This window comes from Pseudorca crassidens, chromosome 2 (assembly GCF_039906515.1).
Source record: "Pseudorca crassidens isolate mPseCra1 chromosome 2, mPseCra1.hap1, whole genome shotgun sequence".
NCBI classification, from domain to species: Eukaryota; Metazoa; Chordata; class Mammalia; order Artiodactyla; family Delphinidae; genus Pseudorca; species Pseudorca crassidens.
In genome coordinates, this window is record NC_090297.1 from 95,168,618 (window position 1) to 95,195,616 (window position 26,999).

General features: G+C 42.1%; 1 protein-coding gene across 1 annotated transcript; it reads left to right on the top strand.

Annotated features, from left to right (window-relative positions):
• Positions 1-26,961, top strand: FNDC7 (fibronectin type III domain containing 7). Its single transcript, XM_067713215.1, has 13 exons — positions 1-63; positions 566-584; positions 4,392-4,646; positions 5,767-6,027; positions 8,048-8,305; positions 8,937-9,191; positions 10,839-11,096; positions 11,656-11,910; positions 13,208-13,462; positions 15,049-15,309; positions 18,674-18,703; positions 22,371-22,438; positions 26,534-26,961. The coding sequence occupies exons 1-12, from the start codon at positions 1-3 to the stop codon at positions 22,400-22,402; spliced, it is 2,202 nt and encodes a 733-aa protein (XP_067569316.1). The 3' UTR covers positions 22,403-22,438; positions 26,534-26,961.
• Positions 26,962-26,999: the final 38 nt, after the last annotated feature.

The following is a 26,999-nucleotide window of genomic DNA, read 5'->3' on the forward strand; positions in this document are numbered from 1 at the left end:
ATGGCTGGTGGACAGGTGAAATGTTTGTCTGTGATTGGATTCAGTCTTATCTGCCTTAAAATGGTGAGTTCACCATTCCGACCTACCTGCAACTATTTAGGGGGAAAAAAAGATACATTCAATATCTTTCTCTTTTTTTGAGGGCTTCAGGGGTGGGGAGATGGAAATCAAAATACTTTGGAGGCATACCATGATTGTATATGTTTGTGCGTTTGAAATTTAATGCAATTTACTAGTGAAAGAAAACAAGAATATCATTATGTTTTAAGAACAAAGATTTCTGAAAAATCCATCAGCAGCTACTGACTTAGTTCAATAGGCAGATTCAGGGAGAAAAATGAAACAGTGATGTGATCTCTCTCCATCCTCTCAATTTTATCTAGGATTGTGGTAGATCTGAGTGTTGAAAATAATTTGTGCAAATACTGTGTGTGGATTGGAAGATTGCTCACACTATGTATAAACATGTTGTGCTAAGTATATTACTGCTCTGACTTAGGTTTTACATTTCCCCAAATGATGTTTTTCTTTATGGTTCTAATATTCTAAACTTTCCTTTTTTCAGGTTGCTTCAACAAAAACAGGTAACATTCTCTGAAATGCAAGTTTACCCTCCCCGTATTTGATTTTAATTTCCATTGTTAATTCCTGGGCTACCCTGAAATATAAAGGCTATACCAGGAAAAATATTCAACATTTTCTGAGCACTCACACTGTGAGTGTAACTGGTAAGACAAATACATGGATCAAAATTTAAAGATACATCCTCATAAGATAGTCTTCTTGAGTCCTGAGATGTATCGAGTCATGCAGTCATAGATTTTTCTCAAACATGGTTAACCATCAGTAAAGTATTACAATGATCATCATTCCAGTCAAAGAAACAAAATTTTAGTGAAGAGCCTAATTTGTCTTCTAAGGAATTAGAGGAGAAAACTAGAAACAGTTTTGATCAAAATTCTCTAATAAAAGATGCTCTAATAAAAGATTCTCTAATAAAAAGATTAGATTCTCTAATAAAAAAGATTTTATACTTCTAATATTGCATCCTTAAAATATAGACAATGAAAACCCAGAGCTGGAAAAAGGCTTTCTTTTAAGAGATTTTATCACCATTTTTCTTGAATAAATGACTGAAGGCGAGGATAATTTCTCTACAGGCCTCTGCTGGCTCATACATTCTAGAAATTTAAGTCCCTAGAATGGAAACTTATGTTCAATGGAATTTAGATTAACTGAAGGAACCATATAATATCAATTATATCACCAATAAACTCTCTTAGTAATTCAACACAAATAAGAACAAATATTATTTATTATTTTGTATATACCACAGAAAAGGAAATGTAAATAAGGCAATTAAAATGTTTGATATAGATTTTTGGCTGAGCCATAAAATCCGTGCTTATATAATAGGTTTTTAAAAATTATTATTTCATGCTTTATTCTTACTCACTTATTCTTGAGACACCTTCAGGATTGACCAGGAAGCTGTGAGAAGGACTGTTTAGCCATAAACAAAGTGATTTTTAAAAAATCAGTGGCCCTTCGATTGGATAAAATCCAGTTCTGCTGTCTCTTAGAGGGTCCCAGGACCACAGGACACGCTGAGCCCTCAGAACAGGCCTCTTTTTAGTCCCACGTTATCCACACTATTTGAGAAAAAGAAAGGGGCAGACTGATATACCGGTGAGGCTGTTAATTGATCCATCCTGTCTTTTCAATAGACGTGATGTGTTTTATTGATACCGTATAGGAGGTTTCATTTGGGGTGTGTGTATTCTGATTCTTTTTGGGCTCTGGCATCTGCTGTTTATCTGTGTCTGGCCACTGGGGCCACGTGGGCTAATTTAGATCTCTGAGTTGGTAGAATGCACAGATGCTGTGACTCAAAGCGTTTCATTTTTGACTAATCAGAGCGGTTGATTGCAAATCTAGGGAATAAATTTTTCTCTTTCATCAGTGCAGTAAGCGGGCCAAATACAGAACAAAGAAAGAGTGAAGAACTGCTGCTAATTTATGGAGACGTACACGTCCTGCTCAATCTTCTCATCTCTTTAAGGGAAACATAGTACAGAGGTGTTGATCTTTTTTCATTGCTGTTACTGGTCAGACCCTGCTCTAGAACCATGTGTAAACAGGCAATCTGTCTCTCCAGCCTGTGCTTACCCCAGAGTCTCCATAATCCCACCTTCCCTGGCAGCAACCCCTCCATGGCAGTGCCCTGCAGTCTGGCTTTTCCAAACCCCAAAATTGCTCGTCGTGGTTCACACACACACACACACACACACACACACACACACATACACACACACACTAACCCTTCCTACCTTTCAATGTGCCCTTACATTCACTATTTTACTTAATCTTTACCATCTTAATATGTAAGTATTTTACATTTCAAAGTAAACTCAAAGATGCAGGAATTATTAATATTCCATATACTCAAGGAAGAAAACTGAGACTAGAAGAGGTTAAATCACTTGTACGTGTTCACAGACAGAAGTAAATGGCAGAGCCAGGGCTCAAACCCAGCATTCTGAAATCCAAATCCTTTGCTATTTTCCCATCATGAAACCCCGCGTTTCATCCTGCTGATACTGGCTTCATGTACTACTATGCTGGGCAAATGTGCCCCTCCCAGCTCAATTCAATACGACAAATTTTGTGGAGTCCTCAGGCCCCTTGACAGGCCTGTGGGGAGATAGCCGGTGTCATGCCAGCCTTTTAGATGCCTTTCAAGCCACTCCATGAAGGCACTGTCACGACAATGTCTAGTTTGGTTGTCATTTATCCAGGAAATTAGTCCATTCCAATGAGCAGGACCGGCTAACAGGAGATAAGATGAACAATGGGGACAAAGGAAGCAGCAGGGATTGAGAGACACCGCAAAGTTAGAGGAAAGAAGGTATTAACAGAGAACAAATAACTGGGGGAGCAGAAAAGGGATGAGTGTGTAGGAGGGATAAATGTGAGACCCCTGCGGGCGCTTTCTATCCTACAACAGGGAGGGGACATAGGCGCTTCCCGCAGAGTCAGCTTCTGCTGGCAAATGGCTAAGATGAGCCCCTGCAACTTTTCCCCAGCATTTATAACCATCACAGTTTTCTTTTGATGGCAAAGGAGACAGTCCTGGGTGATGTTCAAGGAACGTCTGGCCAGTGCACAGTGGACTCTTTGTTCATTCTTGCAGCGTGGTTATTTCTGAGATGCTGCCAAAGCCAACTTTCTGGGCTATGGGTACAGAAAGAGAAGTTGTCTGTATCACGTTTTGCAGGTTGGGTTCTGTTGGAGGGAGGGAGTTGATACTGGCAAATCACACATTTGGACGGTATTTACTTCTCCTCTTTGCCCTAGACTTTTGTTTTGCACTCTAGTTTTGAACTTGGCATATAGTGATTTTACCCAGCAAATGCAGTACAATAAATATAAAAGACCAGTTGCCAGCTCCAAACCTAAAACCCAGATATTTTTGTTTGACCTTTTCTTCTACTTGGACCTCCTACACCCGGGGCATTTTTGAGTCCGTGGAGTTTTGCAGAGCAGTAAATCTGATTACCACGTTGCATCTTCTAGCCCATGCCCAAAGTATAGGAATGCCTTGTGTAAACTCATGACATAAGCATTCACGGCCTCCTGGCAAACCATGGCCAGGCCCAGGTGAGGAGGGACCCCGGCATCTCATTCTTAGGCTGGGGCAGATGTTTTGATAGAGAAGGAGAGAATAAAGTTTATTTTTATTTTATATAGAAGAATCTGAAAATTGTTACACTCTGATGATATTAAAGACAGTATGCTCAATTATGAAGCAAAGAACTCAATTCTCCCCCTTCCTCCATTAGATTAAATGCCACTTGGAAAATGTGCAAAGTGCGTGGGTGGAAATCACAGCCTCGACAGAGGTGGGGTATGAAGGTGGACCCTTGCTGGAGACGTCGCATAGAGGTGGGGCAGGGAGGAGAGGCCCGTGACAAAGCATGCCTGGGGATTCACAGAAGCCAGACTGGATTAGCCTCCAGAATGGGAGCCCTCAGTTTCTCTCTCCCTCCCCTCAGAGTTCTTCTCCCAAATCACTCCCTACTCTTAGTTAACTCTTTTAAAAGCACAAAGAGTGCAAATTATCCCGGAGGCAACTGGGAAAAACCTCTTTGAAGTCCCATTCCTGAATGGGAAGTTTGAGCTTTCTTGCTCTCTTCTGGAGAGTAGCTTTGCCTTTCTTTTCCTCTGTTTTTTGTTTGTTTGTTTGTTTGTTTGTTTCTTAATCTGGAAAACAAGGGCAAGGTTTATGTCTGAAGGATGACATGAGAATGACTTAGTTTGAAAGTAAAATGATGAAAGAAGTAATCCTTACAGGTACCCTAGCTAATGTACACTTTCAAAATCTCTTTCAGCTCCCAAAATACCCACTATCGATCAGGCGTATTCAAAACTCAGCAACAGTATCACTGTGGAATGGGCTACAGTGCCAGGGGCCACCGGTTACCTCCTCACGGCCAGAGACGGGAACGCTGTCATTGAAACCGTGGTGGCCAGTTCCCCAGGCACTGTGACGGGCCTGAAGGCTGCAACCTTGTACCAAATCACCATCAGATCCATCAGTCCTGCTGGGAGAAGCCAGGCATCGCCTCCAAAACAGGCAAAGACAGGTAGCTGGATGCTCATCCTCTGTTGAGCAATTGCTTGTGACCTGGATCAATTATACTGAGGATGCAAATGCATGATGTAATTCTGTGTCATGTGAATGTCTATGATTCAAGGCCCAGAAGTGAAAGCCACCAAGTGACTTTTTTTTGGAATTCAAATGTCTGTGGAGGAGGTGGTATGTAAATTCCAGATGCTTTGGAAAATAAAACCCATTTCTGAGTATCTTTAAAAGCATCCGTGCTTTTAAATCTCTGAAAAAGGGATTTCTGTTTCATTTTGTTTGTTTGTTTGTTTTATAAATTTATTTATTTATTTTTGGCTGCATTGAGTCTTTATTGCTGTGCGCAGGCTTTCTCTAGTTGTGGAGAGCGTGGGCTACTCTTCGTTGCGGTGCGCAGGCTTCTCATTGCAGAGCATGGGCACTAGCGTGTGCGGGCTTCAGTAGTTGTGGCACATGGTCTCAGTAGTTGTGGCTCGCGGGCTCTAGAGTGCACTCTCAGTAGTTGTGGCACAAGGGCTTAGTTGCTCCGCAGCATGTGTGATCTTCCCAGACCAGGGATGGAACCCGTGTCCCCTGAATTGGCAGGTGGATTCTCAACCACTGCACCACCAGGGAAGCCCAGGGATTTCTGTTTTTAACCTCAATTATCAATAAAGACCATGTGGAATAAAGAACACATTGAAGTGATTTTGCTGCACTTTGACTTGTTGGAAATAAAACTATTTAGAGTTTGTCATCAGCATGACTTAAATTGATTTGATAAAGTTGTACCTCAGCATATTTCTGAAAGGTTGCGTGCATGTTAAAATAGTATAAACTATCATTCCCCCCATTGATTTATATTATGATTACAGGGAGGTTTTATCTAATTTCTTACCAACTTCCAGTTGAAGGTATGCCTAATATTAGAATTTCTCTGTTCCCCCTTCCTCTGCTGAGTCATCTGTAATTAATACACATTTAAATAACAATTGTTTAATGGAACTCTGTCATGAATCCTATTGCAAAGTAAATAATTTTTTCATAATATGGATAATCAACCTCAAATTACCTATTCCTAAATTTGAATTAGCCTCTCTTGCACTTTCGTAACACAAATGCACAGGTTTTTGTCTTTGTAGTGCTGGCTGCACCAATTCTACAAGTAAGTTCTCCAAGTCCAGACTCTATTCTTGTGCAGTGGGAAACCATATATATGGCAACTGGATTTTCTGTGTCCATTATGCGAGCTAATGGTTTGGGGAGAATATGGAAAGAAAATACCACCAACACCTCCTTGACATTCACCAGTTTAGACGCTGGGACTCTCTACACCATAAAGGCCTATGCGTGGAATGCCAGCGGAACACCTGGGGATGACTCCACCTGCAATCAGAGAACAGGTAAGGACTTTGCAGCTCAGTCCCAACCTTCTCCTTTTTGATTAATGAGAAGGGCTGTGCATTGCAGTCACTGAGAGCAGCGTTAAGTGATAAGTACAGAGCAGCTGGCAGCAGCTATTTAAATTTATTATGAGCTTATTTATAGTGTCTTGATAATTCCTCCTCGGTGGTTTAAATGCTTACGGCATGTGTAAAGAAATGCTGCTCAGGGCTTCCCTGGTGGCGCAGTGGTTGAGAGTCTGCCTGCCGATGCAGAGGACACGGGTTCGTGCCCCGGTCCGGGAAGATCCCACATGCCGCGGAGCGGCTGGGCCCGTGAGCCATGGCCGCTGAGCCTGCGCGTCCGGAGCCTGTGCTCCGCAACGGGAGGGGCTACAACAGTGAGAGGCCCGCGTACCGCAAAAAAAAAAAAAAAAGAAAGAAAAAAGAAATGCTGCTCAGAGCGCACAGAGCATGGCACCACCCACCCAGAGCCAACTTATTTTCAGCTTACATGTTCAATATCACACAGTAGGAGATAATTCTTATTAGGTTTACCAGTCACCTCTTGTCCCTTCATAGGTTCAGACCAGGAGTAGAGACAAAAAAAACTGGGCCAAACAAGAATTTATTCAGCAGACATTTAATGAGTGTGTCCCCACTTTCAGCTGGCATTGCTCTAGAGGCACAGCAACAGAAACAACAAACTTCCTGTTATGGCATTTTGTGCTGTGGTGGGAATCAATATTTCAGATATATTTCCCAAAGTCCTCAGTTTCGGCCTGAGGTCAACGAGGGGCTTCCCACCACCTCTCCTCCAGCTATAGGCTGAGAAGCTGATGCATGGTGTGTGTTCTCACAATCCTCATTGCAGGGATACCTGACCGGGGCATCCTACTACATGATAACCAAACTGAGCTGCTGCTCTGAGCCAAAAGAATGAGATGGAGAGAGAGGGAAGGAGAGAGATTTTTCCTTCTCTTGAGGCAGAGTGAGTCATCCTCTGACAATATGGCCTAGTAGATGCCGGACTCACCAACCAGATTAGCTGTTTCATCTCTTGGGGAGGACCAAGGATAAAGTGGAAAGAAACCAGAAATGTTCTCTCCAACAGTTCCTACTTTGGAGGGGAGTAGAAGCCCCATTGTCTATAGGCCGAAGCAGAAATGTAGGGAGAAGTGAAGGGTTTGCCTTTTATATTACTTCTCCAGGTAGAAATCAGAGCAAGGTGGCCCTAAGGTGATTCATGATGGGCCTGGTGAGTCAGGATGTCTGTGACAAACCAGTCTCTCTGGGCCTCTTCCAAGACATTCACTCATTCTTTCTCTCCACAAACATTATTGAGGGCCTCAAGGTTTTTTAGGCGGATAAGCCTGATGAAAGGAAGGCATGTTTCTAAGCATGCAAAGGAAATCGTTTTGGAGATGCCAAAAAACTGCCTTCCTGTGTGACCATCACACTTGATACGTTCCTTTTTTCCCTTTGATTTAGAATAGAAAGTCTTCTCTTCTGTAAACAGCTGTGACCTAAAAGCTCTTACATGTCTTAGCATGTGTCAAAAGTAAAGAAGGAATGTTGTTGAACCTAATCTGTTTAACTTTATCAATCTATAAGAGAATATTTGACCTACCACTTGATAACATACCCACATGGCCCTCTTAGCCCTTCACATTTATAATTTCATTTAATTATTTCTATCACTTATCAAATTGTGCGTTCACTCATTCATTTATTCAAGATATTTATTTAGTACCTCTATGTGCTAGGATCTGTTTTACAGATGAGAAAAATAAATGAATAAATAACAAAAAGATTAAATAACATGGCCTAAGTCATATAGCTAGTTATGAGTTTGCATAGTTAATGGGAGATGTGTTACCAGTTCTCAGGTACCCTAAATCCCAATTTTATGCTTTGTACACTTGCAAGTATCATATGATTGGAGTACTCCATCCTCCAAGCTCTGCAATATTGTTAGGTCAAATCTTACTTGGGTTCTTGAGGTTACTGCAAAAATCTTAATTGTTTCTCAAAAATGTAGGTCCTCGTGCTCCTGCCAACATTCAAGTCTCTTTTGATAGTGGTTCTCTGGAGGCATATGTTTCATGGGCACCGACAGAAGGAGCTTTCAACTATACCGTGATGGCTTTGAGTGACTCTTCCAGGCTGAGCTGTAGTACGACTTTCAGTTCCTGCACCATCTCCTCTCTCCAGTGTGGAACCGAGTACCTGATATCAGTTTTAGCAACTAATGATGCCGGATCTAGCAGATCAATTTCAGCAGTGACCCTGAGAACTGGTATGTAAACAAGAGTGAGATCACTGGGGGGTTGGTAAGCCAAAGTGACTACCATTAGGGAAACAAATAATCACATGACAATGTTCCAGAACACTCTAGAACAAGCAAAAATGAAAGCCTGGTCTAAATGAAAGTGTTGAGTTGGACTTTCTGATGAGTTTGAATAATGTTGATAGTGAAACCAGATCTCGTGCATTGGAAAAAACAGTGAAAATTAGGAAACCTGGTTCCTATTCCAGATCTTTCACTAATTAGTTTATTTTCTTTTGCATTTGTAAAGTTGTAAATATTCTAGGATCCAGTTTGAGTGATACACAACTCTAGCTGTGCAGTACAGATAGTGGTCTCTTATTTACATCATGTTTCACAGACCTAGGCCTGGTAGGAGCTATTTTTTTAAGATAAAGATGGAATGTCTATAGTTTGGAATATGTGTTTAGATATCTTCCCACTTTCATTCTCATCAAAGAGATAAAGATATACATATGTGGAGGTCTATGCTTCAATTTAGAAATATCTGTGTGTTTTGGGGATGAGAACTAACATTTAGTGAAGAGCTACTTGCATAGAAAGATGCAAAGAAAATCTCTTGCAGTACTCTCACAACTGTTTATTATTTATCATTTCCTAGTTGCTTGTGCACCTGGAAGGGTGACAATCCAAGAAGATCCCCCTGGCCACCTGTCTGTGGTTTGGTCCAGCGTGCATCTGGGTGATTACTATGTGGCCTTTGTGAAGAATGACGATGGCTTGGAAGTACACTGCAACACCTCCCTCACCCAGTGCAATTTCTTATCTGAGTGTGGCTTCACTTACTTTATTAGTGTTTTTGCCTATAACAAGGCAGGACAGAGTCCTTTGGGCGATGTGTTTAATTATACCACAGGTGAGTTGCACTTGATGCTTGTAAAGGGAGTTGAGTTCTGAGTTCACTAAACTCAGCAGCAGAATGGATCATCCATTGCACTTATTGACTTACCTAGACCACCTGGGAGCCATTCTAGGGCCAAGAATGGAAAGTGAATCTCTTCTTTCACATCCTTTCCAGACTAGGGAATTTGGACTTCGTGGACTCAAGTTTAATAAGAATGAAAGGTTTAGGAGTGAAAAGAAGGGAAAGAATGTTGTTATTCAAGCTTGCTCTGAAAAGTTGAACCCTCCACCAAGATCTACTCAGTGTTCAGCCCTGTGCTGAAGGCTGAAGGGGAGGTGATCCTTAGGTCTCAGAGTTCACTCTTTCCGCAAGCCCAGAAAACAGGGATGCAATGGCAAAGATTCTACAAGGTGTGGAGGGCTTTGGAGTAGGACACCTGGGTTTAAGGCCTAACTTGACCACCAACTCATTTGCAAAATGGGAATAATGATGTCTACCTTGCTAAGTTCCTTAGTATCTGCTACTGCAAAATGGGACAAATAATAATGAGAACATGAATATGAAAATGTCTTTGTATATGAGAAAAGCACAATGCAAATACTTTTATTAACATCATTATTATTTTTACTGTTATTCTCCACTAGGCTTGGGTCTTCAAAGGGCAGGGATTGTATTTTATTTATCTCTCATCCTGAATGCTTATCATAGTATGACTGGCATATGGGAGATGCTCGATTTTTAAAGAATGAATGGAGTGAGTGACAAAATTAATTAACTATATTGACAAACAAGAATAATATAATTATATAAATAATAATACTAGCTGGAATACGTTTTTAATATTTATTTATTTGGTTGCACCTGGTCTTAGTTGCAGCAGGAGGTCTCCTTAGTTGTGGCATGTGAACTCTTAGTTGTGGCATTCTTGTGGAATCTAGTTCCCTGACCAGGGATCGAACCTAGGCCCCTACATTTTTACCAAGATGAAGGAATCAAGTAATTGGTGCTTTTGGAATTTAGAGTCAGAGGCTATCAATAAGGTCTCAAGAGCACAGGAGGGTCTACCGGAGGGAGTGACCTCTGGTAGAGGCCTTTAAGGATGGTGGAATGTAGGTGGGGCAAGAGCATTCCAGAGAAACTCCATGTGAGTTAGAAACTTGTCAGAATTTGTCTGTGAAGTAGTATAGGGCCTCTTCTAAAATCTACTAATACGATGCTTCTTCCCCTCCTCCACCCCGTAGTTTTATCTAGTTTAGTGTCTGGAAAGACTGATAGGATCTAAAGTTAAACTAAACATGATTTTGTCAGGCAGAAGAAGGGAACCTCATTCCAGTAGCACGAACACAATCTTTGAGGCATAGGGAAGTAAAAGCGCATGTGGGAATTGAGGGGTCTGGTGAGGCAGGGGATGGGGAGGGGCAGCTGGACATATCGACTGGGTAGAGTTTGTAATAACCTTGAATGTCATGCATGGAGAATTTATCCTCTACGTAGTGGGTGTTAGGCCAGGATTGGAGTTGGACAGACCTGTAGGAGATTGTGGCAGTGACTTAGGAGGGTAGTGCAGAGGCTCTGGGCACAGAGACGCCAGGACTCAATGCCACTCTGACAGCATGGCTCCTGTACTGACCTCCGCTCTCTCTCTGTTCCTGCTCTCAGCCCCCTGTTGTCCTGGTGACATTAACCCTGTGTTGGTGTCCAGTGACAGAGTAGAGATCGTCTGGTCTCCTGTCCGTGGTGCAGAACTTTATGAAACCAAGGCTGTAGATGGGTTCAGCGTGGTTGAATGCAATGACACTGTTCCGGCTTGCACCCTTTCTGCTCTAGAGTGTGACACCAAGTACAACATCACGGTGTATTCCTTCAGTGAAGTCCGGGGCAGCAATACATCGTGTACTTCCCGATTTATAACCACAGGTATGATACAGGAAAGATTTCATTCATTGATTCTGAACGGCTCCCCCCAGCTATGTCCCTCAGGAAGGGCATTCGGTAAAAAGGCTAACTGCCATTAGCCACCCTGTTGTGGTGACCCTGAGAGCCCCTGTCTTACTAAGGAGATGCAGAAGAGAAGACGGAAGAGGGAAAGAGGACAAAAAGGGAATAGGAGACCATGGCGAGAGTGGAAGGTTTTGCTAGAGATTACCTCAGCCATTCACTTCCTCCTACCTTTGGGGTGCCTGCCTGTATTCACACCATGAAGGTTAAGGCCACAAATGTTTGTCCTAATTACTTTCGCTATTGGAGTTCAAATGGCTCCTTAACATTTTCTAATTAGTCCGACGCTATGGGAACCCAATACCATATGTCAATGTCAACAAGGTTTCCACACAAAGGCTCTATGAATTTGCCCTATGTGCATGGTATGGTCGAAAGTAATGATCTCATATGGGGGGGAAAGGTCAGTTTTAGACCAAATGGCACGTGTGATATTTTTGATTCTGACTGTTTCAATTCATAATCTACAATCTCTTAGCTCCTTGCAGTCCTGAAATCAAAAATGTTTCGAAGGATGCCTTTTCCATGATTAACGTGTACTGGCGATCCACTAATGATGAGGCCACTTACACGGTGACTGCCCAGGGAGAGAAAGGGCTGCACCGGTGCAGCAGCACGGGAGAGTCCTGCACCTTGTGGGGCTTGCCCTGCGGCTCAGTGTTCTCCGTCACCGCTGTGGCTGAAACACCAGCAGGACGGAGCCTGCCCAGCTACAGTGTGCCCTTAGAAACGGGTATGTAGCAACCACAGCCTGAACCTCAACTTCAATGGGGTCCTTAGGAATTGTTTTAGGACATGAACTTTCTTATTTGATTTACCCTAAGTGTGATAAAAATACTTTAAACTCAGAGAGGACTTTCAAAGAGCCCCAGTCTTAGAAAACTTTCACACAGGTTCTGTAAAAGTATCATCTGAAGGCTCTAATATATTCAAATACCAACATCAAAAGAGGAATACATTGACTCTGCAAAAACATTTATTTGAATTCGTATTCCCCCATGACACAATCTACCAAAACAACTAACAAGTGACCAAATGAGCTAGTTTATTATTTATTTCTTTGGTTCAGCCCTTTCAAATCTTTCTCTAAAAACTGATTTCTGAGTTTCAGTTTCCTAATTGCTAGAAGGGGATAATGGCTTTATCGGGTGGCTGTGAATATTACGTTATTTATGCTGCAGAGCACTTAGAGTGCCTGATGCACAGTAAGAGCATGATAAACGAAAGCTGTTATTGCTTCATAGCATTGTGTGTGAATGAAATTTAGCAAATTAAAGCCTTTGGACATTATTTTCTCTTATATACAATGATAGATGGCACTTTAGACTAGATAAGTTGAAACGTAAAGGGCAGCAAAACAGAGACAATGCCAAATACGCAGGAAGATTCCAGATATTCTATATCCTGTATAACGGATCTTTGAAAAGTTGAGAATTGGTTGTGGTAGTCTTAGGTGGCTAAGGATATTTTGAGCTTTTATATCAACTATGTACTATGAAATGCATGAGAAAGGCAAAATACATTTCATTGCAAACGTTAAGATATATTGCAAGAAAAGGTGAATGCAACCATTGCTTTAAAATTTGCAATTGGAATTGTTAAAGTTGGAGAACAACAAAGGGTTTCTTTCTTATTCTGAAAAAAATTGGGGAGAATCTCACATTACCCATAGCCAGTTATTGCACTGCATTCTTGGGGAAAGCACCTGCTATGTACAGTGATGTTAAATAACGTATCAGAGGGAATGAGATTTTACTTAACAAAAGAAAAATTTTTAAGTTTTTTTAAATTTATATTTTTATTGAAGTATAGTTGAGGTACAATGTTATAGAAGTTACAATATAGTGATTCACAATTTTTAAAGGTTATATTCCATTTACAGTTATTAAGGACGTTTTGATTAACAGTTGAAGGTTTGAGAAATTTAGGATATTGAATGAAACACAGGCAAAATACCATACTTGGTTAGTTTTCACAAATAACCCTCACTGGAAATAAATCCCCAATTTTTTTCTCTTTCCTCATTTAAGTGCCGTGCTGCCCAGCCAGTCTGACAGTAACTCAGGTCACACAATCGGTAATCAACGTGAGCTGGACTGTTGGGACCGGCGCCCAAACCTATGTGACAGCTCTGGAGTCACACACTGGACAGTCTAAGTGTCACACCCATCAAAACCACTGCCTCCTGGGATGCGTCACATGCGGCATCAATTACGCAGTGGCATTAAAAGCAATTAGTGCCACTGGGTTGACTGCGGACTGTGGCTACCAAAGTTATTCCTCGAGTAAGTGAATTCTAACCTCTAGCTCTAGAGTATCAACAAGGACTTTGACTATTATAGATCCAGACATAGTCTTTCCACCTCATTTTAAAAGATGCTGCATCTCCACCAAGCTTGCATGGTAAGTTCAGATTACTTTCTAAAATGTTTACAGTTTTCCTCTTGACTTAGGACCTCAAAGGTTCAGAGGCTTCTGTTAGTAGTTGGTGAATTAACTCCCCTGGTAACAAGGTTCAGGTGTACTTTTTCTGAAAGAAGGATAGGTTTTTATATGACCCAGCTACATGCAGCACAGAGTAACTCAGTCTGGCAGAGTTTTCAGAAAGGATTTAGATCACACATTCTAGTTGTTTGAATTTTTCTTTCTTCTTCTTATGCTACTACCTCACTCTTCTAAACCACTCCAGCTTCTTCTATGGTTTCTTATTTCAACAGGTTAACAGAGCACAGTATTGCATCTTGTTCTTCACAAAGACCAAGCCACTAGGAAATAGTGGGAGAAGTAGGGAGTGGTACAGGGTTAGCAAATAAGATTTCTCTGGTGTGATTCTAGTCCATGGAAGTGGCTGCTTGGAGAACTGTTTCGAAAAAATCTTCTAAGGATGCTTCTCAGGCTTAATGGGAGAGAGTACGATGACCAGTTAGCTGTATCTGCCCTGAGGCATGGGGTGGGAGAGTTGAAATATAATTTTGGCATCCCAAAGGTAGTAGAGTGAGTCTTCAACTAGGAGCTTAAAGACCTGGCTTCTTAAGCTGCACCGCGTTATCTTATTCTCTGATTCCATTTCCTCATTGGTAAGAGAAATAGGAATGATCATGATATGAAAGCACTTAAAATGTGCTACACATACATAAGCTGGATTATCATTCCTTTTGGCCTATTAGCTTTCATTAGGTTTGCTGCCTAATTTTTCACCTTGATATCCAGTTCTGGAAATATGGCCCATTGCTTACCTTCACACCTAAAAAACCTTTTTTCTTTTTTTAAAGAATAAATCAAAGAAGTCTATCTGTAACTGAATTTTTTATTATTATACAATAACATTTTTATTTTAGTTACTGAGGAATCCACCATTTGACACCTAATATGTGGCCTGCTCAAGGTACTCAGGAAAAGAGAAAGGAAAAGTACCCAGTCAGCTAGCATGCATGGAGAGTGGACCAGCGACAGGTGTCATGCTACTCAGCTCAGCAAAATAGGTCTTTTCAGTTAATGCTGAATGCACTGAATTATATTTAAATTGAATCCCACTAAACTCGTATGAAAATAGGGCATTATGAGAGATCTTGACAAGAATTCTGTGCATTTGACTCATAAAGTTTGAGTCATATACAATACGTATCTGCCAAGCGTGGACTTTTGGCCTCACCATTATTCTCTATTAAAAACTCATGTCCCACCACCCTCACACATGGATTTCTAATCATGTGACCCACCACAGAAGGAACTTGAATACTCCCTCAAATCTTGCTCTAATCATTTATTATGGAGTAGGCTACTTAGGTTGTTTCCCCATAATAACAAAGGCCAGGTTTGTGGTGATGGTGGAATAGTGATGTGTTTGTTTTTGTTTGTTTATATCCTTCAGGTTCCTGCTGCCCTTTGGGGGTGAAATTATATAGGCTGGTCCCTAATGGTATCCGGATCTACTGGCAGGCCTCCAGGGGCTCTGCCAATTACAGCACTGACCTCTATGGTTCCAAAGGCATTTTCACGTGTGCCCCAAGCGCTGGCCTCAGTTTCTGTGATATCACCGAGATACCCTGCGGGGATGTATATACCGTGATGGTCTCCCCCATTGCTGAGACAGGACTGAAGCTTACCTTCTGTCCAAAAAGAATATATTCAGGTAGGACAAATTATGACCCTTTATTTAAAACTAGCCCTCAACTCAATCTGTGAACTAAGACTCAGAACAATCACACTTATTTGCTATGTAGGAAGGTCAAAGAGGGCATGACATTGTGTACCTCCTGCAGGCAGATTCTGGCTACTGCGGACCCCAAGCTTCTTTGGAATTGTGATGCTTTATTATTACTTGATTTGGAGACACTCCTCTCATCCCTCTCTCTCTTTTCTCCTTCAGAAAAAGGACCAGATGCTTGCTGCTTGAACAGTAAAGCAGATTTAAAATGATTTTCTGCTTTGAGATTTGGGGATAGGTTTGTAACATAGCGTTAGAGATTATGACAAACAACCTGAATGTTTGAAATAAGAGACTTGAACCTTTATTTGCACAGATTCAGACTTATGACTGAGGGAGAGTTGGAGGATCAGAAAAAAACAAATTTATAAATCATAAGCTAGGTTTGGAAATATGAGTGGGCAGACAGTCTGTGATCACAAAACACACGAATGTCAGCCACTGCCATCTCACCAGAGCTGGCAGAAAAACATTAGCAATTCTCCTGTTCTGTATTCCAACACGTTCTGCTACCTTGCCCAGGGCATAGACATATAGTTTTCATATATTTCTAAAATAAAATAAAATGAAGAGATGATGAAGCCCTAGAACTTTGCAGGTGAACACAAGAAGAGGAATAAATATTGGCTCAGAAACTTTACTAATAACCAGAATCTAAAATTTCCAATTATGGGTTGGTGACAAGAAGGTTCAAGATGACTCCTGGTGATGGAATGAGGCCAGGTCCTCTTCAGGGGGTGTTCTTGCTGTCCTTGGTTGTCATGCTCTGATTCCTTGCTTTTTCATTATCTTGTCCAGAGGACAAGCTGGCCCAAAGCATGGCCCTATGGGAAGGGCCAGGAATAGGTTGTTGGGCTGAGGATGACCTCTTAGGAAGAAGAGCCTACAGGCCAACAACAATACTTCACTATATTTGCATAATGTTTTGAAATTTATCAAGCGTTTTCATATTCCATATTTCACTGAATGCTCAAAATAACTCTATGAGGTAGGTTCAACAGATTTTATTATCTCCAATATATAAATGAACAAACTGAGACTCAGAGGCTCCCAAATCTCTGCCTACAACCCTTCTCTTCTTCTAACCCCTAAATCCATATGCAAATGTGTTATATCTACCTAGAGATAAGACCCAGGCATTTCAACTCCTCAAGGCTAAAAGGAATTTCTGATCTTCTGCAGTTTTTGATCTTCTGTCATCCTTGTTTCAAGTACTCAAGCTGAAAACCCAGGAGTCAGCTTCCCTCTCCCTCACCCTCCATGTTTTAGTAGTCTCCCAGCCCTGTCCTGTTCACTCCATGATGGTTTCTAAATCCAACTTCTTCTCTTCATTCCTATAGCTACTTCAATATTTCAGGGTCTTACTACCTCTCCCCTATGCTACTACACCAGTCCTGTCCTCCTGCCCTCTTGCCAGTCTTCATACTATTGCTAGAGTTGTCATTCTAGGACACTGACCCAACTATCTTTCTTTCATGCCTCAAAATCCTCAGAAATTTTCTATTGCCCCATAGAATAAAATTCAATCCTCTGAGCATGGCATTTAAGGTCCCTTACAATCTGTCCCCCATCTGTCTTTCTACACCTGCACTATCCAATAGAAATTTAATGCAAGTGTGAAAAATTTAAATTTTCTAGTAGCCATGTTAAAAAGGTAAAAAGAAATAGGTGCAATTAATTTAATAGTATATTTTAGTTAATTTTAATCCAAAATATTCTACTTTTCAACATGGAATCAATATAAAAATTTTATATATTTTTTCTATACTAAGTCTTCAAAATCTTGTGTGCATTTATTTAATACAGCACATCTCAGTTCAGAGTAGCCACATTTGGAATGCTCATAGCTACATGTGATAAGTGGCTACTGTATTGGACAGTACAATTCTAGGTTCATTCTGCAACATCTCTCCTGAGAAGACTCCATTCTCTAGTCACATGGAACAATTCACACACATCTGCCCTTGGCACACACACATACCATGGCACATCATGTTTCTGAGGTAATGCAGCACTCCTCTCTTTGCCTGGATTTCCACCCCACCTCAACCAAGGGAACTCCACCAGCCCAAACTCTCCCTCCTCTCTGAAGTCTTCTCCAGTTCTCATAGTCTGAGTTCGTTTCCCTCCTTTATGACTCCACCTCACTTTTATCTTCACCACACCATATTACTGTGAGTTGAATGTGTGTTATTTCTGCTAAATGGTAATCTCTTGGACTCTCAGTACTTTGCATGTAACTGTTGCCCAATACATTTTAAATTTAAAAAAGAATGAATAAAAGAGCATATGTGTTTGTCTATGATTATACAGCCAGTAAGTGAGTGATGGAAGTCTGTTCTTTCTCCTACTTCATACTCACAATTCAACCCTTAGAGAGTCATTCCTCTGATAGTTTGTTAGTTGGAACTCTAATACCTTTGGTGGGGTGTTATCTCAAGCCTGTAGCCATTTCACGTTAGTAAGGGTTGGCTGTCTAGACTCAAGTTAAGGAATCTACCTTTGTTCTGTCTCCCTAGTAAAAACCATGCATCTGGGGGAAGGTTTTTGGTTTCGTTTTTTGGTGTGTGTGTGTTTTTTTCTCCAATATCAATGATGCCTTAATCCTGTAATTAGGATGATACTGTAAATGATAATAATGACTAATATTTATTGAGTGCTGTGTGCCAGACACTATTCTAAGGGCTTTACATGTATTAACTCAGTTGACCCTTATAACAACCCTATGAGGTTATTTTTTTAAATTAATTTATTTATTTGGCTGCATTGGGTTTTCGCTGCTGTGTGTGGGCTTTCTCTAGTTGCGGCGAGCAGGGGCTACTCTTTGTTGCGGTGCGCAGGCTTCTCATTACGGTGGCTTCTCTTGTTGCGGAGCGTGGGCTCTAGGTGCGCCAGCTTCAGTAGTTGTGGCTCGTGGGCTCTAGAGCACAGGCTCAGTAGTTATGGTGCACGGGCTTAGTTGCTCCGCGGCATGTGGGATCTTCCCGGACCAGCGCTCGAACCCGTGTCCCCTGCACTGGCAGGCGGATTCTTAACCACTGCGCCACCAGGGAAGTCCGAGGCTGGCATTCTTATTCTTACCACTTAACAGATAAACTGAGGCACAGAAAAGTCAAGTAACTTGTCCAAGTTTCATACTGTTAGCAGGTATCTCCTTCTCTTATCCCCTAAGCTGATTCTTACTCATTCTTTGGTTCACTTTCCTATTATTCTTTCTTAAATTATATCTTCACCATCTCAAATACATCAATAAATATATTTTAAATGCTTGTGTTTTTATTTATTACAGTAACCTGTTCTGGAAGTACACTTGGAATGGGTAAGTCATTTTTCTTATGGATACTATAGAAAGGAATTTTTTTGTTGCTCTTCAAGGGGACTTAAGTCAGGATCAAAGCTGACTCTTCAGGGACTTCCCTAGTGGCTCAGTGGGTAAGACTCTGCACTCCCTATGCAGGGAACTCAGGTTTGATCCCTGGTGGGGGAACTAGATCCTGTGTGCATGCCGCAATGAAGTCCTCATGCTGCAACAAAGATTCTGTGTGCCGCAACTAAGACCTGGTATAGCCAAAATAAATAAAAATAAATTTAAAACAACAAAAACAACAACAAAGGCTCATGCAGCCCTTAATTTTAAAAAGAAAGCTGACTTCAATTAGAAAGGCAAATGCTTTCTTTCTGTGATGCGAGGGGTCCTTGCTCCCCTCTCCCATAACATTTTCTCCCCTATTAGATTGTCTCCCCTCAGATTCCACCAGTGGAGATGAACTCCTTTGGATTCTGAAATTTTTTCAGTCTTCCAGGGTCCCACAGGAAAACGTAAATATGTTTCAGAGAGGCAGCCGCTTCATTCCTCACTTCAGAGAGTGGTTTCCAACCCTGCTATACACTGAGTCACTTTGAGAGCTTAAGAGTAATTGATGCCTGGGCTATATCCCCAGAAAATCTGATTTAATTGGTTTGGGGTAAAGTCTGGGCATCAGGGTTTCTAAAAGCTCTTTGGGTGATTCTAAAGTGTAGCCAAAGCTGAGAACTGCTGCTTTAGAGCAGACCTTCTCAAACCTTATTGTACATCTGAATCACCTGGGGCCTTGTTAAAACCAGATTCTGATTTGGTAGGTGTAGGAAAGATCTGAGACTGCACTACAAACAAGGTCCGGGTGATGCTGGTGATGCCAATACTGCTGGTCTGACCTCACTTTTTTTTTTTTTAATTAATTTTTGGCTGCGTTGGGTCTTCGTTGCTGCACACGAGCTTTCTCTAGCTGTGGCGAGCGGGGGCTACTCTTCGTTGCGGTGCACGGGCTTCTCATTGTGGTGGCTTCTCTTGTTGCAGAACACAGGCTCTAGGCGCCCGGGCTTCAGTAGCTGTGGCACGTGGGCTCAGTAGTTGTGGCTCACGGGCTCTAGAGTACAGGCTCAGTAGTTGTGGCACACAGGCTTAATTGCTCTGCGGCACGTGGGATCTTCCCAGACCAGGGCTCAAACCCGGGTCCCCTGCATTGGCAGGTGGATTCTTAACCACTGCGCCACCAGGGAAGTCCCTAACCTCACTTTTAGTAGTCAGCTGTTGGAATCTGTTAACAGCCTGCAGAGAGCTAGGATGTCTGCTTCCAGTTTGCATGGGTGGACATGGCCAGCAGAGGAAAAGGGGTGCTGAAAGGGTAGCTGGAGTAAAGATAACCCTCACTGCCACTCAGGTGTGCTCATGGCTGATCCTGTCTAGGCTATTCGGGGTGCCCCACAGAGGCTACACTTGGCTGGGGCCACGGAGATGACCACACAGAGCTGTGTGTGCTGACCCAGTAAGTAGCATGTACTGCTTCACGAGGGATCTTCTAGGAGGCCTGCTTGATTTGGGGTCGTGGGAAAACCCCCAGGGAATATTATCAACCCCAAAGTACAGACGGGACACGTAAACACACATACACATACACACAATCAGACATGGCTGACTTCAGAGAGTGTGAGTGGAAATGAAGCCTTCCTACCAGTAAAGCCCACCAGACAGCCTCCCAGCCTGGGCCAGCTCCCCTCCGAAACTTCCTTCCACTGGTAGGACACATGCTTCTCTGTGCTGCCTGTTCTCTATTTCCTCTCCCAGTCTACTACTTCTCTGAGCACAGCAGGACTCATGCTTTCTAATTCTTGCCCCACCTGCAGGTCTGAAATAAGAATAATCCCTATTAATTTTTAAAGAGTTTCTGTTTCCAGTGACTACAGGGAAACAGACCTGGCTTATTAAAAACAAACTGTGTTAGCATACGGTTTTTGTTTTTCTCTTTTTGATTTCACTTTGTTATACAGCAGAAACTAACACAACACTGTAAAGCAATTATACTCCAATAAAGGTGTTAAAAAAAAAACTGTGAGGAAAGTTCTAAATTATAAAAAATTACTTTAAAAAACTCCCAAAGTACTAATGACCATAAGCCCCTGGTCTTCAGTGAAATGTACATGGGCCTGGGTCTGCATTCTTGGAAACTATTTCCAGTATTATGGACATTTTAAATTAGTGTTTCCCCTGAGCCATAGAGGGGTAGTAGAAGTGTCTTGGGGGCCCCTAAGAGGTGAGGAGTGGTGTATTGTATTCTGGTCTTCCCTAAGATTTTGTTTTGTCGTTGTTGTTGTTGGCCACGCCATGCTGCATGCGGGATATTAGTTCCCCAACCAGGTATCGAACCCGTGCCCCCTGCATTGGGAGCACAGAGTCCTAACCACTGGACTGCCAGGGAAATCCCTTACCTAAGATTTTGTTAGAGAAAGAGTCGCAATACTTTTTTTTTTTAAATGCTTGAAAACCATCACTCTTAGACCTTGCTATTCATCAGCATCACCAGAACGCTTGTTCAAAACGTACAATCTTAGGCCCCACCCAGATTTACTAAATCCCCAGATGATTCATATGCATGTTCAAGTTTGAAGATCACTGCTTAGACAGTAGTGTTCAAACTCTGGTGTGCATCAGAATCTCTTGGAGAGCTAATAAAGGATGTAGAGAACCAGGCCTGCTGACGTGGGTAAGACCTGGGCCTTCGTGTTTCTGTCAGGTTCCCAGGTGATTCTGACTCTCCAAGTTTGAGAAGCCCTGCTCTAGGTCACTACTGTCCCCTTCCTCTGTCCCTCTGGGCTGGCCCTGATCGTTGCTTCTCCCTTCCTTAGCAATTTCAGTCTTAAACCTGAAGAGATCTGACCCTCTCTTTAAGGAAATCCTTGTAGAAATCCTGCAAGACTCTCAAAAAATGAGTATATGGGGGCCTCTACATCATACAGAATTCATTGTATTAAGGGAGAGATTCTAAATTGCTTCCAATTTCAGCATTTCTCCTCTCTATACACAGGAGTAGTCAGATTAGGTCCCTGGCTGACATGGGGCCTCCAGATATGCTAAGAGAAGCCTTGGGAATCTTTTTGTCTAAGACTTTTGGTCTTGCTTTACTCTTGGATTATCCTAAAGCTTTTCAACAGCATGAATGGATTTTTTTTAAGAGACAGATCTGGATTCAAATCTGGCCACCATCCCTTACCCTGAGGCAACTTGCTTCAATTCTAAGTATAGGTTTCCTCATCTGAAAATTGGAAAAAACTCCTCATAAGATGTTATGAAGATTAAAGGAGATATACATTGTTGGTCACAATGACAGGCCCAAAGTAAGCTCAATTAATAAAAGGCCTGGGGGTGGAGAGGAAAGTTCTTTGTCCTGGGTCAGTAATCTGAGCTCAAAGAGACTCTTGGGGAGGATTCATTTCATCAAGCAGGAGAGAGAATACCCTGCTTAGTTAGAACCTGCTGGTGAGTTTCTTTTTGCCCTTTGAACAGTTCAGATTCTCTTAATTTTGTTTATTTGCTGTGAAGTGCTGCAAAAATAGCATTTCAAATTAAAATGGTAATCTTTACCTCAGAGACATTTAAGGGCTTTTTAATTTAAGAAAATGTCTGCAAATTTAATGCATTTCGTGGCTTCTTCCCTTCTTTGCCTTTTCAGTGATTTACAGAGGGAAGAGAAATGCGGTGTGACATAGTGAACCATGGATAAAAAAAGAGACTTGACTAGTGAGTAATTTAAATTGAAATGGTATGATTCAAAGGCAAAGTTTTTTTTTTTTGCTTTGCTTTAAAAAAATTCTTCCCATATCTTTTTCAGAGTTTCCTCAATTGTTAGTGTGATTAGAGATGGAAAAGATCTATTAGAATGCAAAATGCCTCTAGGATAGGACAAGCCCTTTTGGCCTTTAGAGAACCACTCTAGCTCCGTTTCCTGCAGGAAGGTGTGACCTCACCTGCACAGGAGTTCAAGGTCGGCTGCGGAGAGAACTCAGTAGAGAAATGAATCCAGAAAGTCCTCTGGAAGGCTGCCAGAGTGAGCCAGCACACTGGGAAAGTCCTGGAAATGTGAAAGTTCTGCTTAGCAGAAATTCTTTATTTCACATTCAGACATACTATGGACTTCAGCACACCCACTTCATAAGCATTTCATCGACCCCAGCACTTGCCGTGTGGCCCTCTAGCCATTCAAGGGTTGGACATGTCCACCCTCAGAGAAGTCGAAATCAAGCCACCACACATAGACAGGGCTCACCCAAGACGAACCTCCACCAGGACTTTGGCCAAGGTTGGATAGCAGCAGCTGCCAGGGCCACCTGTAGTAACAAACACCCTCAGCTCAAGTTAGGAGGAAGCTGAGCCACTTGCAGCCTTCACCAAGCCAAAGCATCGTGTGATGAGACCTGTGTGTCTGGGAAAGCAGAGCTGTTGGCCTGTTGCTGGAAGGACTGTGGTCATGTTTTTGAATGAGCAAAGATTTCATATGGAGGGACAGCCAGGACCAGAGCCTCAAATGGTGGCAGAGTGACATAGGGAAGGACCATCAGTCTTGCTGGCTGTAGCCCCTGCTTACACTCTAACTGCTTTTTTTTTAAATCTTTGGAGAGAAAAGGCAATGATATATAATATAAATCTGTTGTACCTAAAATAATTTTGTCCTTCAAGTGCCAGTAACCTTATTAAAAGATAGTGCGAGTAGGACTTGTGTAACACACACGTAACTAAAGTGTTTACTCCCCAGAAGCATAGCTGTGGAACTGAGAACGTCTGTTGTTAGGAACAGCCATAAAACTCTGCCCAGAGGGAACTGGAGCGTGGAGTTAGGCTTGAGGTACACTAGGAGGGAGCAGCAAACTTCCTTTTCTATGTCTGCTTTCCCTTTCTGTGTAAGACTGATGAGAGATACTCCCCAGAGCAACTGCACTTGAAAAGGACATAGACGAAGACACGGATCCCGAAAAATGGAATTTGCTGTATCAGAGAGCACACACAGAGGAGGGCCAAGTTTTAGTTCACTTTTGTTCCTAAATACCAGTGTCTGAACAGGAGTCAGGCTAGGTGTATCGACATCAATTGGGGAACCCATTACTTAATAAAGATTTCCAGGTATCACCCATGGAGTTTCTAACCCAGCAGGTTTGGGACCAGGCCTGGGAATGTATATTTTTAACAAACTCACCAAGTGATTCTGACATGCAGCCGGGTTTGGGAACCTTAAAAGGCTTGCCTTGGTGAGTTCTTCCTTGAAGCAACATTTCAATGATGGGAAGCTGAGACGTGTTAAAAGATAAACTGAGGCATATTAAAAATTTTAAGAGTTTATTTGAGCAGAAATTGATTCAAATTCAGCAGCACCAAAACAGAAATGGTTAGGAGCGCCCCACTGACAGGTGCTGGGGGCGGGTGTTGGTGGTGATGGGGCTTTTATTGAGAAGAGGCAGAAGCAAAGCAAGGATATTATTTGATTAGCTCTAAAGCTATGGCCAATAGCTATATAGCTATAGTGGTTGCCTTATTTGGGAAACCCTAGTTGGCTGTTTGTGATTCGTTGTCCTTAGATTTTGATTTCTTAACCTCGAGACCCTTACAGACTTAGGTTTTTGTTTGCTTAGGAAGGCCGCTAAGGTATGAGAACGACCTCAGTCTAATGGCCTCCTTGTTTAATTAACTTAACAGAAGATAGAGGGCTGTGGCATGTGAAGAAAGATTGGTGAGTAGATCTGGAGGGTTCAGAGTGGGTCCATGCCCTGTGAGGTCAACCATGAACTGAGGCAGCGTTCTGGGCTGTGGTTCAGAGCCCGTGTGAGACTGCGTGCTGAGCCCGGTTGCTGGCAGGCTGTGCCCTCTGAAAAGAGTTGTGTCCAAGGCTGACTGGAACAGCCAAAGAGCCGAGGGCAAAGGCCAAATGGAAGGCCAGGATCCCTGGTTCTAGGACACTAGGGGGTTGGGACAGTACACTCATACCCTATAAATACCAGAACACAGAAAAGGAAATGGCCTGTCTACTTAGCTAGGCATCTAAGTCTGGGCTACTTTGGTCAGAATTCTGCAGAAGACAATGTGGTCCCCACTGGGTGAACATAAAATCAAAACATGGACGTAGCACATACTACATGCTTCTAAGTGCTTTTCGCATACTCATTTCGTTCTCATAAAAACCCTGTGAGCTAGATAATAATATTATTCCTTTCTACATATAACAAAAATGAGACCCAGAAAGGTCAAGGAATTCATCCATGTTCTCACAGCTAACCAGTTGAAACACAAATTATCAGGGGGCCATTGATCAGACCTGCTAATCCATGATATTTTTATGGAAAATATTTCTCTGGGTTATCATGATTAAGTGATAAATTATTAGAGGAGAAGACCTGGGAATAGGATGGTGAGAGAGTGAACTGCCCTGACTCAAGAGATTTTACATTCAGCCCTCGATCATTGTAGCGGTTTATCCGCTCTACAAATTTTGCAAAGCAGACTTTTCATCTCTGACAAGCGTTGGTGGATTTTACCTTCCATTCTGCTGTGTCGTGTTCAGGGAATTCAAATTCCTGTTCAATCTGTTCAGGCAAACCAACTAAAGGAGACTAGAGAGACAGCTCAGGGAGGTTATGTGAAACTAGGGGAGCAAGTGAGCTTAGGCAATGTGGTACGATGGAAAGGGCAATGGTTTTGGAGCCATCTTGAGGTCTTACGTGATTTAACTTCTCTGAATCTGTTTTCACATCTGTAAAATGGCAATAAAGATTATCATCTTGTTGGGTTGTTGTGAAGTTTGAGATATTATACTCTATTCAACAAATAAATGCAATGACACTGGAGTGTTTCAAGTCACACTACTAATTAAAGGCAAAGCCAGGGTTTGTGGACCCATGTCTATATGCTGCTAACACCCACATTTGCTCCACTATTTCACACTGCCACCTTGGAATCTGGCCTTCAGGGGCATGAGTCACAGCTATACTCCATGTGACCCAAGTCAAACTTCCAACCCAGAAAGGCCTATGTTATCCCATGGCACCTGGTCATTCTCCTCAAGGGTAGAGGATGCAGGCACTTCCACCACATCACTCTTCTGTCTTGGTTTGACCCTCTAGGGCAAAGAGCTCCATTTTAGAAGGGTGAGTCTGTACCTTGTCTTTTTCTTATCCCTGGGGCCTCAACCCGGGTATACTGAGTAGAATCTGATTTAAAATTGAAAAGGGAGAGGAATGTAATGTGTGCATTTGTTTAAAATTCTGACCACCTAAGTGCATTCAAAATACGTTTGAAACAGGCCAGAGCTCCAGCTTGGCCCATACAAGACTTGCATGGAAAAACCATTCATGACATAGGTTTTGCTTGAACCCATTTTATGGCTGTTTTTATTCTTCATTCTCCTTCTCTCTCCTAAAAAGCTAAAAAGCAAAAATTGCCAGTTATCCCACAGACTGCCTTATTGCTTTCTGTATAGCTCAAGCCTGATTTCTTGTTCCCACTGCACCACTAGCTGTGCATCCTTGGCAAGTTACTTAACTTCACTAAGCCTTAGGTTCCTTGTCTGTAAGGGTTGCTTTGAGGATCAATGAGATAATCCACTTAGCATGGTGCCTGGCATATAGTAAGCCCTCAGTAAATGTTAGCCATTGTTATTACTAGTAGTGACTAACCATTTGTGCTTCCCTATGTGACCAACTTGAACCATTGGTTCTTTGCAAATGGGTGTGGGAAAGTCTACTTTCCACCAGTATACGATGGTTATGTTACAGTTGGGGGGGGGCGGTTCTCAGCAACTAAACTCTTTTAATTCATGATTGACTACTTGTTTTTGTTTTTATCACGCAGCTTGCGGCATCTTAGTTCCCGGACCAGGGATTGAACCCACTCCCTCAGCAGTGAAAGTGGGGAGTCCGGGAATGGACCGGCCGGGAATTCCCCTATGATTGCTTTGATTTCAAGTCTCAAAACAACCATCTCAGGAAATAGATCTCTGCCTAAACTTTCTAAGTCTGAGCTCCAATCACCTCCTTTGTGAATCAGCAATAATTCCCTTCTTTTAAATCCTAAAACATTGATAGCCCCTCCCACATAAATTTATGTTTGTTGAATAATTATTATTTTATTGGTTCATTTATGTATATTGTCACCATTAAGGCATTCGCTACTTCAACCAGTTTCTGACTACCTTCGGCATGCCAGGAATTGAGCTAATTAGATTTTAAATTCTTCATTAGTGGGTCTCCTTTTTTTGACTTTCCTGAAAGTCCTGCAGAGTTCTGGTCACAGTGGACGGCACCTCATAGTTCTATAC